Here is an 18,811-nt window from a genome sequence, read left to right as displayed (position 1 = left end):
AGGAATAGCTAATGTGAGAAAGAGGGTAGCAAACAGTGGAGTCCTAAGAGACCAGTGAAAAATGGCTTCAAGGGAAAAGCAACCTGGCTCAAATTACACAGGGAAGTCAAGTAAGAAGACAAAGGAGAATCGAGCATTGGGTTTACTGCCATGGTATTCATCAGTAAGCTTAGAAAGAATAAGTCTGGTAGATTGAAAGTGGCTTGATCAGACTTTGTTCGAGGATTGCGAGGGGAAGTAGAAACCATTAGTAGAGATTAAGCAATTGCTATAAAGAGGAACATAAGGCCGGGTGTGGTGGCTCACACCTATAATCGCAGCACTTTGGGAGGCCAAGATGGATGGATCACTTGAGGTCAGGAGTTCGAGCCCGGCCTGGCCAACATGGCAAAACCCCATCTCTACTAAAAATACGAAAAAAATTAGCCGGGTGTGGTGGCAACATGCCTGCAATCCCACCTTCTCAGGAGGCTGAGGCAGGAGAATTGCTTGAATCAGGGAGGTAGAGTTTGCAGTGAGCTGAGATCGTGCTACTGCACTCCAGCCTGGGCAAAAGAGTAAGACTCTGTCTCAAAAAAAAAAAAAAAAAAAAAAAAAAAAAAAAAAAAAAAAAAAGGAAGGTGGAGATGGAAGTGGGTTCAAGCAAGTTTTAATTTGTTTTTAAGTGGGAAATATAAATTTTTGTTTGCTGTTAGAATGATCCAGTAGGAGGTGAAAACTGAGGAGCAGGAGAGAACAGGAACAACTCCAGAGCAATGTCTTTGAGTAGGAGAAAAGGACTTCCTTCTCCTGCAAGATCTTTTTATGCAAGAATTGGTCAGAGGTAGAAAGAAGGAAAACGTCTCTTATATCAGAAGGGAAAACAGAGTGTATGGACACAGGAGCAGGGAGATGGATAGATTTAAGAGTGAAGCACATATAGCTTTATGATTGCCCCTGTATTCTCAGTAAATAAGGCAATCAGGTGAGTGTAGAGAGAGGTGAGAAGTTATTAGAGGTCTGAGATTAAATCATCATCTGGGAGAGTGAGGCCTGTTTGGACTAGGGAAATGTCGGAGGACTGCTGGGCAGCTGTAAGGGATCCATGGAGTGAGGCGGTAAAGTGAGGGGCAGCAGGGCTGTGGGTGCATGGGTGTGTTACCTATCACATTCTGCTGCTCACATGCAGTTATGGAGTTGAGTGGCAATTTGGATATATTCAGGGTTTATGTTTTGCCCTGAAGAGCTCAGTTGAGGGTGAGAGAAGCACAGCTCTTTAGAGTTTTGGCATTGGAGTAATAATAACTTTGGGCCTTGAAATCTAAGCTGAGTACGGATCAAAGTGAGGCTAAGAAAGGAAACGAGGGATGGATAGATCAATGTATTGGAGGTCCTGGGGCAGTTGAGGAGCTGTTGAACTGAGAGCACTAGACTGATTAAAGTAGAAAGATAGCATGTGGTAGTCAAAGAAGGGAGAAGTTGAAATTGAGTTTATGAGTTATTAGTAATGGCATGATATAGTATAGCACATGACTGAATGTTTCTATGTAAAGGTAGATTTAGAAGACAAGGCCATGGGAGAGAGGAGGTAAAGGCAGTGAGAAGCCAGAATATTGGATGCATCATCCAGATGTTTCAGCTATCTATCGTTGCAAAACAAACTCCTAAAAACTTAGGGAGGGGGGAGGGATAGCATTTGGAGATACACCTAATGTTAAATGATGAGTTACTGGGTGCAGCACACCAACATGGCCCAGGTATACATATGTAACTAACCTGCACGTTGTGCACATGTACCCTAAAACTTAAAGTTTAATAATAAAAACAACAACAACAACAACAAGTTATTAGTATCTCTCATAGTACTGTGAGTTGGCTGGGCTTGGCTGGGCAGAGCATCTCTCATGTGGTTGCATCCAGATGCCAGCTCGATCTGCAGTCTTCTGAACACTCAACTGGCCGGAGGTCCAAGATGCCTCACTCACATGGCTGGCAGTCGAGACTGGTTGGCTGGGAGCTGAGAGAACCACCATATGCTCTTTTCATGTGGCTTCAACTTCCCACATCATGAATGCTGAGTTCCAAAGGGAAGTTTCCCAAGAGTGAGTGCCCCAAGGAACCAAAAGCAGAAGCTGCCAAGCCAGTTAAGGGCTGCACCCTACACTGGTCCAGGGTCATTTTAGTTCTATTCTACTAGTAGAAGCAGTCTTAGGGCCCACACAAGTTCAAAGGAGTGGGGAGACTAGAAAAGTGGGGTGACTAGATTCCAACTCTTAATAGGGATGTCAAGGCAACATTGCAGGGGAACATATAGAATGGGAGGTAGTGTTGTAGCTGCCACTGGAAAATAAAATCTGTCACCTCAGAGGTACTGAAATCAGTAATAATAATGGCAGAACTAGTGTAGAAGGGAGAGAGAGTGAACCAGGTTCTAAAATAATGATTAGGCAAAAAACTCAGAGCTCCACAGATGTCTGTAACTAGGAAGAATAGATGGCAATAAGCTCGCTGACATGAGCAAGACAAGGGCTTAAGGGAGGAGAACGGGACAATGGTGGGCATGTCTTATGAAAAGGTGCTTTCACCCCCATCCCTGTTTTAGGTAGTCCTCAATTTGGTACAGTGTGTGAGGCCCACCTCCAGAGTTGAGTCCCACCTCCTACTTCATCTTGAGAACACCTCTTTCCTTTAGCCCTCTCATATGTGGATATTTTCTTTCCTCCTGTGTTACTTGGCCTGGGAGCGAGGCAGGTAGTCTTTTTGTTCCTCTCTGCAACTTTTACACCATTGCGCTGTTCTCCTCCCCTAAGCCCATGGTTCCATTTTGCATCTGGTTTCTTTCATATAGCTAAAGGTTTTCAAGGCTCATCGTGTTGTATCATATATCTGCTGCTTGTTCTTTTTACTTCTGAATAATATTTTATTATATGAATTTGTCACATTTTGCTTATCTCTTTCACAAGTTCATGGACATTTGGGTTGTCCACTTTGGGACTAATCTGATTAATGCTGCTATGAACCTGTGTGTGCAAATCTTTGTGGATCTGTGTTTTCATTTCTCTTGGGTGTATATCTAGGAGTGGAATTGCTGGGTCATATGGGTTAAACTCTATGCTTAACTTTGGAAATACTACCAAATTGTTCTCCATAGTGGCTGTGCCATTTTACATTCCCATCAGCCACTTACACAGGTTCACACTTCTCCACATCCTCAGCAACATTTGCAATTGTCTATCTTGTTGATCATATCAACAGGAATTGATGGGCAGTGGCCAAGTGTGAACTGGGGAGCCCCTTCCTGTCAGGGGAGACCCAAACTCCAGAAGCCCCAATAGCTAACTGACAATAAAAGTTTGGGTCAAGGCTGGGCATGGTGGCTCATGCTTGTAATTCCAGCACTTTGGGAGGCCAAGGAGGGCAGACACTTGAGGCCAGGAATTCAAGACCAGTCTGGGCAACATGGCAAAACCCCATCTCTACAAAAAATACAAAAATTAGCTGGGTGCAGTGGCATGTGCTTGTAGTACCATCTACTTGGGAGGCTGAGGCAGGAGAATCACTTGAGCCTGGGAGGTGGAGGTGCAGTGAGCCATGATCACGCCATTGCTCTTCAGCCTGGAAGTTTGGGTCAGTGGCCATTGAAATAATTGTTTTCTGGGCTGAATTCTTCCTGACTGTACTAAGAAGCAATCCTTACTTAGCTGCATAAATGGACTATATGCTATTAATTATCAAGGCAACCCAAAGCAAAATTCTAAAAAATGTACCCTCCCATCCCAAATAGTTCATTTTATTGCACAAATGCTACTTGCGTTACAGCTAACAATGAGGCCTCAGAAATAGAGATGATGTATACTATAAAATGGCCAAAGGTATTTTATATTAGTCTAACATTTTGCTTGTGAAAAAGCATATTGTAGGCAAGAATAGTCCTGTGTACTTTATGCAGGCAAAATTCTGTATCATTTTCTTCTATAGTCAGTTTAAAGGATATGTAAGGCTTTCTTTAGCTTTATACAAATATAAATGTTAAAAATATCTATAAGGTGCACTATAATTCTCAGAAGCTCTTTGGTTTACTAAGTACAGTGGTTACTTAGTCAAAATATGCTGAGTGAATCTGACCTAAGAATAAATTTACTTTAAAAATGATACAAAATAATGACTTAGTGTGGTAATAAAATGTTGTCAATTTTATTAAAAGCTGATTGCATTTCTTCACACAGTTAAGTACGTTTCTTTCTTGTTTTGTTAAAGCCCATTTCATAAGAGTAAGTTGGCTCTGTGAGACCATCACTGATAAAGACACATACAAAGTTAGCACCACACGTTTATAAATGCAGATAGCCACAATGACCTTTCCAATATGTACAAGCTCCGTTTACACATCCACACATGTATTTACAGCTAATAAATAAAATGTAAAGCCAGAACATCCTTGATATATATAGCAAAGTTTTTCGGAGCCAGAGTTCCCAGTGCTATGTGCTGCTTTAGTGAATCTTTTAAGTTAATGCACCCTGGGTCACAACCCAAATCCAGAAATTTAATGAATTAATAAAGGGGATGCCAACAACAAATCATACATCATTTTATTTTTAGAGAGAATTCATTCCAAGCCTGATGATGTTAATCACAACATTGGTCCTACTATTTATAGGCACGATCATCTCTCTCAGAGAAAGGGTCGAAGTTCTGGCACATCAGGAACAATTTCTACTCCGACATGTTCCAATACATCCCTTGATCGACTGTTTTCCCTTCCGAATTATGCTGAAGGACAACACACATGCAGAGCTTTCTAGTATGTGTTCAGATATCACATACTTTCACAGTCGGGTTCCCAGCTATAGCCTCTGAGATATTTGACATCTTTATCATTTCATATTTATACGTAGAAGAGCATTCTGAAAAATAGGAGATCTAGTTTATAAATAATTGTTCACTCACTCTTGATTAGTTGTTAAAAACAACAAATAGCAACCCTCATGGTACTCCATGTGGCTCATTGCACGTGATGGTTTACAAGCACTGCTTAGGAATCCACCCCAGGAACTTCTCCACCCTTTTACTTAGTAAAAACGGTCCTTGTCTAAAATCTGTAGAAGCTCACACAATGCAAAATTTGAACTCAAACCTATCTTTTCATGTCAAAGCCAGGAACAAAAGAGACGCACTGGAAGTACAACTGAAGCATGACCGAGGTAAGCCTAAAACTGAAGAGTAACTGTCAGATATTGAATGATTTTAAATTGATGAAAATCATTTGGAGAATCTAATAATAAAATTAAGGTATCTTTTTTTTTTTCTGCACCATTCAAATTATGTGTCAGCTGAGGATTACAGGCTCATTTTCAACACCTACCCAGAGAACATTATTATAATATAATCTTGAGACAAAAAAGAAGGGGGAGAGAGGGATTAAGCAATAAACGATAAAGCCTATTAAGAATGAATTGATCTAGATTTTATATCTCCTTGAATTTGTAACTTTGTCATGATGCAGGCCAATGGTAGGGACTGTTTAAAACCTCTGTGTTTATCAGAACCTTTCTTCGTCCCTCTCCAAGTTACATGTTCCTGGTTGACGTCTGGACCACATTCCAATAGCGAGAGGGAATCATTCTAAAACATCATGCATACTGCTGTGTAGATGAGTCTGATTCATGCCGTGGAAAAGCATTTTCTGTATTCTTGGAGACTTAGAGTAAACTTTGAGAAGGCCTCAGTCTGAAAGATCCAGAATTCCAATTAAAATAGGAGGTTCTAACCAATTATAGGCTATGGCCCAATACGCCACATGAAGGAGCCCTATTTTACTCTGCGCCCAAACAATTATTTCTTTCTCAAAGGACAAAACAGCACTTTTCATGATCCACTGTCTTTTAGCGTTGGAGGATGTGCTATTTGGCCACTATACCCCACAAATTGAATTAGCCACTTTTTAGTGCTTGAGACTGTCTCCTAAAATAACTAACAAGGATAGGGCTGGGATTAATATTCAGGAAAATCCACTTTTGAAACACCCCAAACACTGGGTATGTTTTGTAAAAGTTACTTCCTTCACTTCATTCTTCACAGAATTCACATGCCGTTCTTTGTTCTGTAGATCTGCCCAGTTTCTGAGAAAAAGCACAGGAAAAAGGGCAATTTATTATCTTCTGAGTGTTTTACAATCCCCGCCCATCCCCCACTGGTTTTAGGATGGAAAAAGCCTTCAAATGGAATTTCAGAACAAAGGTTGTGAGAATAAACCCAGGGGAGATGTGTATAATGGATCAGAGAATGGCAGGTTTGTAGGAATGGAAGACACTGGAGCAACTATTTAGCCCCGTCCCAATAAGGTGCATCATTTTTGGAGGACTGGGCCAAATGACTTCTAAATTTAGAGGATTTCTTATTCTCAAATGTATCAAACGAAAGGCCTGTTCCATTTCATTTCTTGTGATATGAGGTTTCTGAGGAGTTAGCAGAAGGTGTGAGAAAGAGAATCTTTGATTTGATTGATTTTAATCACAGAAGAAAGAAACTGTAGAAGATTATTAGTCTAATTTATAATTACCTCCTAGATAAAGTTCAGGTACGTTTTTAAAAATGCATCTGGCTGGGTGCTGTGGCTCATGCCTGTAATCCCAGCACATTGGGTGGCTAAGACAGGCACATCACCTGAGGTTAGGAGTTCAATGACCAGCCTGGCCAATATGGTGAAACTCCGTCTCTACTAAAAACAGAAAAATTAGCTGGGCATGGTAACGGGCACCTATAATCCCAGCTACTTGGCAGGCTGAGGCACAAGAATCACTTGAACCCGGGAGGCAGAGTTGCATTGAACCGAGATCACGCCACCACATTCTAGCCTGGGCAACAGAACGAGACTGTCTCAAAAATAAATAAAAGTAAAAAATAAAAATAAAATGCATCGGAACATTCTCTGTCTAAATAACTGTTCTGTCAGTAATCCTATAATCAGACAAGGAATGCTTCATTAGGCTTTCTCAGATAAAGTCTTGTAACATATAAATAATATGACTGGATGTGCTTTACAAGCAGCTAGAGTTATTTACTAATTTAATGAGGTTTTATTTTCACATTCACATGTAGATTTAAAGTTGTAGATGCTCTGGGAGAATATGCATGCTATTTATGTGTAATACAAATGCATGTATAAAACTTCATCTAGGGCTGGGTGTGGTGACTCACACCTATAATCCCAGCACTTTGGGAGGCCGAGGCAGGTGGATAACCTGAGGTAAGGAGTTCAAGACCAGCCTGACCAACATGGTGAAACCCTTTCTCTACTAAAAATACAAAATTAGCCAGGTGTGGTGGCGGACACCTGTAATCCCAGCTACTTGGGAGGCTGAGGCAGGAGAATTGCTTGAACCCAGGAGGTGGAGGTTGCAGTGAGCTGAGATCGAGCCACTACACTCCAGCCTGGGCAGCAAGAGCGAAACTCCATCTCAAGAAAAAAAAACCAAAACAAACAAAAAAAACTTCATCTAAAAGTCTCTTCTAAGAACTGAAGAAAGTATGATATTGCCTCAGATTTGTGATGAGGAAAAACAACGTAATAACCTCTTAGAAGAAAAGACTCCAGTTAGATAAGAATTGCGTTATTTTGCCTGGCTCAATACCACTAACTATTCTCCATTTTGAGTTTATCCTGAATGTTCTTACATTAATGCTTTTGATCCAGATGGTCTCATCTAGTCATTCAGAGTATATACACCATAATTCTATTTTTGTAAAAGACGAAAAACATATAAATATTATGTATATATAAAGTCCCAAAGAATATAAATAAAAACGTTAATTGGGGTTGTCTCTGAGTGATATGGTCACAGTGATTTTATTTTAATTTTGCTCATTTTTCCTAATCTATTTATAGTAAACGTGTATAAAATCTATTATAAAGTAGAATTTAAAAATATTAAAGATGTTACACATAGGGTCTTTAATATACTTTTCCTAATAGGCATTTTTTTTTTTTTTGAGATGGAGTCTTACTCTGTTGCCCAGGCTGGAATACAATGGCGTGATCTCATCTCACTGCAACCCCTGCCTCCCCGGTTCAAGCAATTCTCCCGCCTCAGCCTGCCGAGTAGCTGGGATTACAGGCATGTGCCGCCACACCCAGCTAATTTTTATATTTTTAGTAGAGAGGTGGTTTCGCCACGTTGGCCAGGCTGGTCTCAAAATCCTGACCTCAGGTGATCCACCTGCCTCAGCCTCCCAAAGTGCTGGGATTGCAGGCATGAAGGCAATTCTTATACTATACTTTTGTCTCAAACGCAAACTAGGAAAAGAACAAACCAAAAGCAGTTGCTTTTCCTGTTTCCAGATGGCTCTGTGTCCAGCCTTTCCCATCATTTCTTGTGTCACTGGCTTGTATGACATGATCTAATATTTCTCCCCTTTGTTCCTGTAACCCATTAGCACTTGCTGTCTGGCAGGGGATGTGTGGAGGGTTGAAAAGGGCATATTCCTGGAATTCAGAACAGGAGTGGTGAAGGTCACATGCTTAGTGTCCTCTTAGTACTGACGCTCTGGAAAGATGCAGCTAACAGCTGCCACATGGATTAGCCCTAAAGGTCAGGTAGGAAAGAGGCACAGAGTTGTTTGGAGATAGAAGAGAGAACAGTTTCCTATAACCCTCATTCTGTTTGCTTGGCAGCTTTGAGGGTTTTGAGATGGGTGCTTGGGGCAGCCCTGTTGGCTGTGTGTCCCAGAGTATGCTGGCACTTGGAGAATCAAGAACTATGTGGCTGCAGGTGATGCAGTGAGACCTTTTTACTTCCCTGAATACATCCTGGGAAGAGCTGCACCCACAGCCAGAACGGCGACTACTAAACTTGTGTTACATGCTCTGCAGATGGCATCTGCAAAGTCAGCAGAGACGCAGTAGAGAAAAAAGGAGAAGTGAAGATTCAGGGGTAGTTCAAGGAGTAAAATAAAACCTAAAATGTGTGCCTGGGTTGAAGGTCCGGGCTGGGAGAAACAACAGGAGAAAGAAAAAAGAGGAAGTATTGCATAAAGCAACAGACCCATTTGATACATATGCAGAAGGACTAAGAAAGACTGACCGAATGCTTTGATCACATGAGTCAGGGCAAGCTGCTGGTGATGGGGTGAAGAGGAATGCATGAAGCTGCCTCCCTTAGGGTGCAAGCTCAGGATGCCCAGTCAGCTTTAGCCCAGAATGCTCACCAGCCTGACTTCTTATTCAGAGACTTGTCATGGCATTTCACAAATACCGCAGGTGCCTTTCCTTTCTGCAAATGAGACACTTTCTCCCTAGAACAGAAGATCACCCTGTGGAAGAAAATGGATGTGAATATGCCATGTAGAACAATCAAAAGCACTGTTCACAAAGGTACAGTTCTGTCAGGACTGTTTAAATACTACATGATCATGCTGGGTAATTGTTTTGATATTCCCAATAATTAACTGTCACACTCAGGCCACATCAGAATCAGAGGGTAATTTGAGAGCCTAACCCGGTGTTCAGCAAACAAGCTAGTTAATTTAGATAGACAGGCATGCAGACAGCCTAGAGCAGTCTTATGTTACTGGGCTTTCACCAAGAGATGATAAAAGATCAACTCTGCCATCTCTTAGCATCTGCATTAAGGAATTAGGGCATCTGCCTTCAGCTAGACCTTGCTAGTGTAAAAAAGATTCTTTATAACATTTCCATCCCCAAGATCTTTTTCTTTTTTTGTTTGTTTGTTTGTTTGCTTCTTTGGTGATACAAGCAAATGACTAAAGAGAAATAATTTGTCAATCCTAACTTAGAGTTTTTTTAAATTAACAATAACAGCACACTATAGTTTGCAAAATCCCAGCACATTTAGTATAAAAGCTTTAAATCCTATAGCGATCTCTGTGTAATTCATTTTATGGGTACACATGGGTGGGGCTGCGGAGACAGGTTGAGATTATCTTGGAATCTCACCCTTCTTGAAGAGGTTGGTTTGAATCTTTGAATATCCAGGTAGCATCTCGGAGGTTTGTTCCCTAACTATTTTGTACTTACAAGAAACAGTGCCAAATGAGAAGCTGAGATTCCTGACTTCTAATCCCAGCTCTCACTGAATAACTGTGAGCGATTCAGGGCTTATGTTTTCCTTACATGAAATACAAAAATACTGTCACTTCCCACCCCCCCCCCAAAAAATAAGAAAATAAAAGAAGACTCCTAAAGAAAATCTACATCATACAGTAATAAATACAAGGTTTCCTAAAGCTCTCCCTGAATTGCGAAGGCCCCTGAAATACAGCCCCTAGGTCCTGACATCAGGTGGGGGTCTAAAGTGAAGGAAGAAAAATAAATTTAATTACTTTTTCTGAGTCTCTCCTGCTTTTACTCTGATCTTCTGAATGGCGAAGCCAGGACTGCTCCACCAGTCTGACCAGCTAAAGTATGAATCACTCTTCCATTTGAGCTTCAACATGAGTAGTTCTCCAATATCTACCTCTGTGTAAATTAGGAAGGAGTATGTCTTATTTGTGGAAACTTCAGGCCTAAACAAAAAAGCAATAAATTTGGTTAGTTATAGAGATCAGCTCTCCCTGCCCCCCACTTTTTTTTCTCCTCTCCAAATATAAATAACTTTATTATTTAGGGGATATTTTAAAAATGCACAAAAATGCCCAACGAAGTACTCAAAATGAAGGTTGATGGCATTTAGTATATTTTAAATTATATCCACATTCCAGCATTTATCCTAATGACATGAACTATTTAATACAATTCTAAAAGAAAATCCTGAAGTCAATCATTCAGAAATATAATTTTCATTTTCATGTATTTCTTTTCAATTTGTGTTGATACTTGAACATTATTTAGCTACAATCATAGCACACATACGATTCTCTATTCTTTATTCTCTTTAGATTTTATATTCCATTTTTTACCATGTTTTCCTGGGTTTCCTAGAATTATAGTTTTTAAAGGCTAGATTGATTTTAATGACTTGATAAACCACGATTCATTTAACCACTGCCTCAATGTTGGATACTGGGTTTCTAATTTATGCTAGTATAGGTACGACTGTAATTGATGTTTTTAAAAATGTTTGTTGACTATTTCTTTAGGATAAATATTAGAAAAAAATCACTCCCTTCTATGTAATAATATTTTGTAGCTATGGAAAGTTATTAAAATACTACCTTCCGCACCTGGAGGGTTCTAGCCGTGAATGATGCATGGTAGGTTCGCATGTTCTGCTTCACCACCTTGTCTGCACTGGCTATTTTTAAAGATTTGTTCATCTAGTAATTGTAAAAGTATCAAGTTGCCTTACTTTTATTTCTTTGATTAGTAGTAAAGGGTAGGCTGGGCATGGTGGCTCACACCTGTAATCCCAGCACTTTGGGAGGCCGAGGCGGGTGGATCACCTGAGATCAGGAATTCAAGACCAGCTTGGCCAACATGGTGAGACCCTGTCGCTACTAAAAATACAAAAATTAGCTGGGCATGGTGGTGGGCACCTGCAGCCCCAGCTACTCGGGAGGCTGAGACAGAAGAATTGCTTGAACTCGGGAGGTAGAGGTTGCAGTGAGCTGAGATCGCATCACTGCACTCCAGCCTGGGCAATAGAGAGAGACTCCATCTCAAAAAAAAAAAAGAGCTAACACTTTGTCATGGACTTCTTATTACTTATATTTTCTGTACATATTATATGTACATCTATAGAGTGGTTTCCTGTTACCATTGCTCATTTTCTTTAATGTCAAACCTTTTGAGATAGTTTAATTATATTGTTTAACAGCAGCTTTATAAAAGAAATAAACAGATATAAGATGATAAATAAAAAAAATAACTAGTAAGTGAAAATAAAATGGTCAATTTGAAGCATTTTTTTCTCAATATCAAATAGAGGAAAGACCTCAATTTTGAAATTCTGATTTTTTTAACTAAAGACTTGTTTTCTAGGCATCGCTCTCTGCTTCTGCTGCTCAGACCAAGGGTTATGGCAGGGGAGGGACTGGTGCCATGATGACCGCCCCCCTGTGCTACTCACAGAGTGAATGGGATGTTCTCACTCTCGGCCACGGTGCCATACAGAGAAATCTCAAAGGCCTGGTTGGTATGGGTTTCACTCTCAGTCCCAGAAAAATGAATCTTTACTTGGTAATGGAAGACTGTTGGGGAGGAAATTGGAACATGTTGATCAATCTTTATGAAAATATCACAACCCCAAACAGTCAGGCAATTCAGAACCACAGAAGTATCTCACTAGCACTCAAACCAGAAGTGCACACACATGGAACCACTGGTGTGGCTTGGAAAGACTTCATCATGCACAGTGTTCATACCTAGAAAATGCAGACCTTGAATTCTACTCCCTTTCAGAAAAGTGTGGTTATATGCATAGGAAAAACCCAAATGTGTCTGAATTGCCAAGCAGCATTAGGAAGTAGCCATCTTTGAGGGGTGCTAGGGAGATCAAATCAGAAGGCCAAAACACTCATGACGCTTTCTCCATGAACTCCGCCATCCTTGGCCATCTTGTGCCTTAGCATCTGGAGCAAGCATATTTGGCATTTGCTTCTGTGTCACTGTATGTCACTGTGTTTGTTTCATGAGTAGGTCTGTCCTCCACCCTGACTGTAAGCGGGCTTCCGGTCACAGGATCATGCCCACGCTCTTAATTCCCCCACCGTCTAGCGCAGAGTAGGTGTCTAGTAGGTGCATCATAGAACTTATTTCATTGATTTTTCCATTCCGTAATGGGCACACCAAAATCTCACAAATCACTACCAAAGAACTTACTCATGTAACCAAACCCACTTGTTCCCCAATAACCTATGGAAATAAATTTTTTTTAAAAAGAACTTATTTCATTGACCCATCAGTGAGGCCACAAGGACTGCCTTGTAAAGCCAGACCCTAAAGTATTCTATACTAGGGACAGCCTCTGGAAGCAGGTAGTTGAACTTCTATATCTCCTCCCTGCCCCTCCTCTGGTCTCTACCAAAAACCCTGAGCAAATAGGCCTGGGGAGAGGTTAAAAGGAAAGGCAGCAGGACTAAAATACAACCATGATGATGGGGGAAAAAAGAGTTCTTGGAGGCCAGGCATGGTGGCTCATGCCTGTAATCCCAGCACTTTAGGAGGCCTTGGTGGGTGAATCATCTGAGGTCAGGAGTTTGAGACTAGCTTGGCCAACATGGTGAAACCCTGTTTCTACTAAGAAAAATACAAAAATTAGTCGGGCGTGGTGGCGGGTGCCTGTAATCCCAGTTACTCGGGAGGCTGAGGCAGGAGAATCGCTTGAACCGGAAGGCAGAGGTTGCAGTGAGCTGAGATTGCGCCACTGCCCTCCAGCCTGGGTAACAGAGCGAGACTCTGTCTCAAAAAAAAAAAAAAAATAGTTCTTGGAATGTTTTTTCTTCTATATCCCACTATCCTTGGTCAGATTTTTTTCTTATTTGTGTTACTGTCTATTAAATGTACTTTCTCTTAAGCTGAGACACAGATCTCTTAAGACTGATGGTTTAGAATATAGCAGACCATATTTTTATGCTGCTTTAGACTCTTGTCCAGGTGAAAAAAATTTTAATAAATGTTGTGAACTTCTGATAACAATCTCTATTTTGTTTAGCTACATCTCTTTTTATAATTAAAAAGTAGTCAGATACTAAGCAAAAACAGAAGAACAACAACAAAACCCCACAGCTACTAAAAGATGAAGAGACATTGAATTGAGAATTAAGCAAAACCCTTGCAGGCAGCAGGACAGGCCAGAGCTGAAGAAGCTGGGAGTGGTGAGGTGCCCCCAGGGGACACTGACAGAGCCTTGAACCCACTGGTGCAGGAGACAGGGATGAGTGAAGCCTGTCTGTGTCTTCAAGATTATGGTCCCACGGTCCCCTCTTTACCTCATACACATTGCCTGATTCTGAAGAGTTAAGGTTTCCTTGAAGCACAGGTGCCCCAACCTCTATACCACGAAAGACACCTCTACAGATTCTAAGAATCACCTTACACATGGGTGCCATATGTTTTACCTGGGGCCACTGTTCTTTAATATCATCCCTTCCCTCAGGTTTCCACCTGGATTCCACAAAAGCCACCCTTCCTGAAGTTGGTCCCTCTCACCGGATTTATCCGAAGACCTCCTCTCTCATTTTCCGACCATTCCTTTAGGTCTGGCTCTAAACAAGAGGCCAAGCTTGAAATTCAAGTGTGAAACAAACTCCTGGCAAAATGGCAATATCTTAGAAGGTGTGAGATATTCTTGCCTTCCAGGAATAGTTGCATTTAAAAAGACAGATGAGGCCAAGGAGGGCAGATCACCTGAGGTCAGCAGTTCGAGACCAGCCTGGTCAACACGGTGAAACCCCCTGTCTACTAAAAATACAAAAATTAGCCGGGCATGATGGTGCATGCCTGTAATCCCAGCTACTCCAGAGGCTGAGGCAGGGGAATCATTTGAACCCGGGAGGCAGAGGTTGTGGTGAGCCAAGATCATGCCCCTCTCCTCCAGCCCAGGAGAAAGCTAGACTTCATCTCAACTTAAATAAATAAATAAATAAGACAGATGGTCCTTGCCTTTATGTAAGTTGTGAACATTCTGTAAAGGGCCAGGGAGTAAATATTTTAGGCTCTGTGGGCTATCAACTCTGTTACGGTGGCATGAAACCAGCCTTTGACAATATGGTAACGAATGTGTGTGGCTGTGTCCTAATAAAACTTTGCATGAGCACATAGAGGGGAACAACAGACACTGGGGCCTCCCAGAGGGTGGGAGGAGGGAGAGCTTCAGGAAAAATAACTAGTGGGTACTAAGCTTAATACCTGGGTGATGGAATAATCTGGACAACAAACTCCCATGTCACAAGTTTACCTTTTTAGCAAACCTACATACGTACCCCTGAACTTAAATGTTTTAAAAAAACTATTTACAAAAGCAGGAAGTAGGCTGGATTTGGCACAAGGGTTATAGTTTGTTGACCCCAGGTGGATGGTTCCAAATGAGCTCTGAGCTCTGTGCTGATAGCCTAGCCCATGCTAATGGCCAGATTTACAGGGGAGGGCAGCGAGCAAGGCTGCAAATCCCACGCTGAGCACTGGGACCTTGCTGACAATGGGAATTAGGAGCCTCAGACAAATGGATCAATGCAACCCCCTATCAACAGAAACACCAGGGCTCAGGGTTTAGTAATATCAGTCATCATCTCCGTTCCAATGGACAGAATCAGTACATGTGATGCAGTGAGCATGATGAAATAGGACTCCTTGGTTTCCTTATTTACAACAGTCTCCAGCCTACCTTTGTAGGGCATCTGAGAACGAGTCTTCAGGTACATTTTGCTGCTTCTTTTGGCTCTGACTTTATTGATCTCATAGCCCAGATTGTTGCAGCGGTTCTTTCTACAACTCAAGCAGAGCCCTTTCTCAAAGGCTTCCTTGGAACTGCACCTGTAGGCCTTACTTGGATTTTCTTCATTCAACAGAGAGTCGATGAAGAGATGAATGGAGCGCTCGTGGGAGCACTTCACTAGCTGGTCCACATCTGTGTAAAAAAGAGACACCAAGATTGTATCTCGGCAGAAATTCACAAAGAATGTTTCATTTGGCGTGTCTAAAATACGTGAGATGTGGTGTTAGAATAAAATCACCCAAGGATATAGTCCTGTGCATTTATGATTGTAGGCCCTATTTCAGGAGATATTCTTGGTGGTAGCGGCCCACCCACCTTCAAGAGAGTGAAAGTTGCAAGTTCACAGGGAATTTTTGACTTTTGTGCTTCTTATATTTATGAGTATGTTTATGAAGCTGTAATAAGCGTCCAAGGTGGAGGTTGATTTCCTTGTTTATCTCATCCTTCTCTTACATTGAAAGTGTCTAACACTTCTAGGTGCTTCTAGAAACATATACCTGCCCCTTGCCTTACAACAAATTCTTCATAAGTCAAAAATACTGTAAGTCGAAATACACTTAATACCCCCAAAACCCATCATAATGTCAAAAACTTTTAAGTCAAACCATCACGTGCTTCTCAACTTACAATGGTGTTACAGGCCAATCGTAAAGTTGGAAAACTGTAAGTTAAGGACAGTTTGTATTTCTAGAAACCACATCTTAAGAGGGTAATTGTTAAATGAGTTGTATTTTATCATTGATATTATGTACAATTGAGGGTTCTGCCCCTACTAACACTCTTTTATATCAAATGAACATAGAAATAATCAGCAATGCCATAAGAATGAATTCCTTGTAAGTTTTTAGGACAATCGAAAATAGTAACATTATGCTCTAAGTTCTACAACGTGCTCAAAAATAACGAGAATATCCTAGGTAGGTCCCAATGTCTATAAAGTATGCGAGGGGCTCTTAAAAATAAATCATAAACTGGGCGTGGTGGCTCACAGCTGTAATCCCAGAACTTTGGGAGGCTGAGGCAGGAGGATCACTTGAGGCCAGGAGTTTGAGACCAGCCTGGGCAACATTGCAAGTCCTCTGTTTTTACAAAAACCAAAAACATTAGCCAGTTATGGGGGTGTGTGCCTGTAGTTCCAGATACTTGGGAGGCTATGGCAGGAGGATCGCTTGAGCCCAGAAGTTCAAGGTCACACTGAACTGTGATTGTGTCACTGCACCCCAGCTTGGGTAATAGAATAAGACTCTGTCTCAAAAAACAAACAAAAAAAAATCATAAATTTAACACAAGCTAACATTATTAAAGTAAAACATTAAGCTAACATTATGTTCTGAACATTTTGGAAGATTTATACTAATTAACATCTCCTTCTGTTCCAGTAACATCTAAAATCTTTCCACTGGCTTTGCAGCTACATTCAAGGTATGACAACATGTGGCCAGATAGCATTTTGTGATGCCATTATTGAGGTCAGTGGAGTCTTCCTGTCTAAAATCCCACCTTTTTCTCTTGCTACTGTAAGTGCACTGCTCAGTGTAGCCTACAATATAGTAAATAAAAGATAAAATGGCTGTCTGCCTGGCTCTAAGGTGGTCATGCTGAACATTGCAGAATTCTTCAGAAACATAATTTGGCCAAATGTGTATATGAAAACTACATACTTTGAAGCTACTGAGTAGGACATTGGGTCAATAAGGGTTAAGGATAAGAGTCACATTTAATTCGCTTCTAAATAATAATTACCTCCAAGTCCTCTCTCTGCAATCACGCGGATAGCTTCTCCAATGTTACATCCTGGCTGAAAAGTACCTCCATTCGGGTAAATGTCAACATGCCCAACTGGTTTCTGGATTCCAATGCTTCGACCAGGGGACCCTCTGGTGAATGTGTGTAAGACATCTACAAAATCTGCATCATCAGGAGAAAGGCGACTCGGGGCTTCTGCATACTCAAAGTTAGGTCCAGCTGGATCGAGGCCTTCAAAGGGAAAAAAGCAGGACCACAGATTTGTAAATTTCCATTCGTATGACACTCGCATGTCACTGCTCATCATTTGAATGCACTGGCAGCTATTTAGATTCTTATTAGCTCCTATTCTACAGTCACGGCATCTTAGAGAGACATAAAAGGAGGCTTGGCTCCTTCTAAAATGAATTTGAGTCTCTTAAACTAGCCTTATGCAGCAATTTCCACTCAGGATGGCTGGATTTCCTTTTGTAGATTATTTCTGAATATGTCGAGAAGATGTATAAACAGCCGTGGGTTCTTTCTCTCTGTGTGTATGCCACACCTTTGCCTAGATGACGGTCTTCTTTCCAAGTGGCCTCTGGAATTGGTCCTTCTTCTTTTCTCCTAGTACTGATGTGCATTACACTACTAAAACACAGAGCTGAGAGTGGGAGGAAACAGGCTTCCCAGAGAAATCTGCAGGCATTGTGTGTAATTATGCTTTATTTCTGTGCTGTTGCCAGTGGATAGTAAGCCAGTGAGAGCATCTGTGTTTTTTCTTATCCCTAATAAAGAGCCCTACAATGAGATAATCAAGTGCTGGGCATGTCTCCGGGAAGAACACCACACACATGTGGGTATTTAACAAAATTTGTTCTGATTCTCTCTCAGAATGACAGTCTTTTCACCTCTTATGATAAGACCAATGAAATTGCTTTCTTACCAGTAATTCTGTTGACTTTCTTATTGGTCAGACTTCCTGCAATGCCAGCAGCATGGGCTCCAAGGCTGTATCCCAAGAGATGGACATTGTCCAGAGGGTAGTTAAACTCCTCCTTTGGAAGAGAAAAGAAAATGAAGGTTCTTACAGTTCTGCCAAAAATAAAACTAAAAGAAACAAAATGAATATAAATATTGTTTTCCAAATATAGGAAATACTGAAAACTAATTCTACTTATTTTAATTTTGTGTTACAGATAAGAGAGAGAAAATATTCTCTAGTGTTAAAATTGTCTTTTTCTTTTGTTTCACTTTTCCATAAACAGATCCAGAATTGATTTTCTCTTTCTTTAATAACAGATTTAAATTACAAAGTTTTTCCATGCATCTGAAATAGTATTATTTATGTATATAATATATGCATATGTTTGTATATGTATATGTATTTGCATATATAACCATATGCTATACGTACAAACATATACACATATACATATGCGTATACATATATATGCATGCATATATGTATATGTGTGTATGTTTGAATGTATAGTATATGGGTATATATTTTCCCATTATTCCTTACTCTAAATATCTGTATCACTTTATCATTGAAGGTTAGCCAAGCAATGACAGACTCAGGAAACATTCAGTGGAAGGGACCAGAGGTACATGGTCCAGCCCCTCATTTAACAGGTGAGAAGCCTGAGCCCCAGGGAGGTGATCCCATTTGCCCACATTCATTTGCCCATATTCATTTGCCCAGTCAGCAA

General features: G+C 40.8%; 1 protein-coding gene across 1 annotated transcript in view; it reads right to left on the bottom strand.

Annotated features, from left to right (window-relative positions):
- Positions 1 to 4,149: 4,149 nt before the first annotated feature.
- The window catches only part of LPL (lipoprotein lipase), a 28,118-nt gene continuing 13,456 nt past the window's right edge, over positions 4,150 to 18,811 (bottom strand). Inside the window, exons 4-10 of the mRNA XM_001149804.8 lie at positions 18,043 to 18,154; positions 17,115 to 17,348; positions 15,261 to 15,503; positions 12,006 to 12,126; positions 10,321 to 10,503; positions 9,187 to 9,291; positions 4,150 to 6,101 (exon numbers count right to left, since the gene is read on the bottom strand). Coding sequence (XP_001149804.1) covers position 6,101; positions 9,187 to 9,291; positions 10,321 to 10,503; positions 12,006 to 12,126; positions 15,261 to 15,503; positions 17,115 to 17,348; positions 18,043 to 18,154 — 999 coding nt within the window. The 3' untranslated portion in view covers positions 4,150 to 6,100. The remainder of the gene's footprint in view (positions 6,102 to 9,186; positions 9,292 to 10,320; positions 10,504 to 12,005; positions 12,127 to 15,260; positions 15,504 to 17,114; positions 17,349 to 18,042; positions 18,155 to 18,811) is intronic.

The sequence above is a fragment of the Pan troglodytes genome, chromosome 7 (genome assembly GCF_028858775.2).
Source record: "Pan troglodytes isolate AG18354 chromosome 7, NHGRI_mPanTro3-v2.0_pri, whole genome shotgun sequence".
Lineage (NCBI taxonomy): Eukaryota > Metazoa > Chordata > Mammalia > Primates > Hominidae > Pan > Pan troglodytes.
The sequence above is the reverse complement of the archived record's forward strand: the minus strand, read 5'-3'. Positions and strand labels throughout refer to the sequence as shown.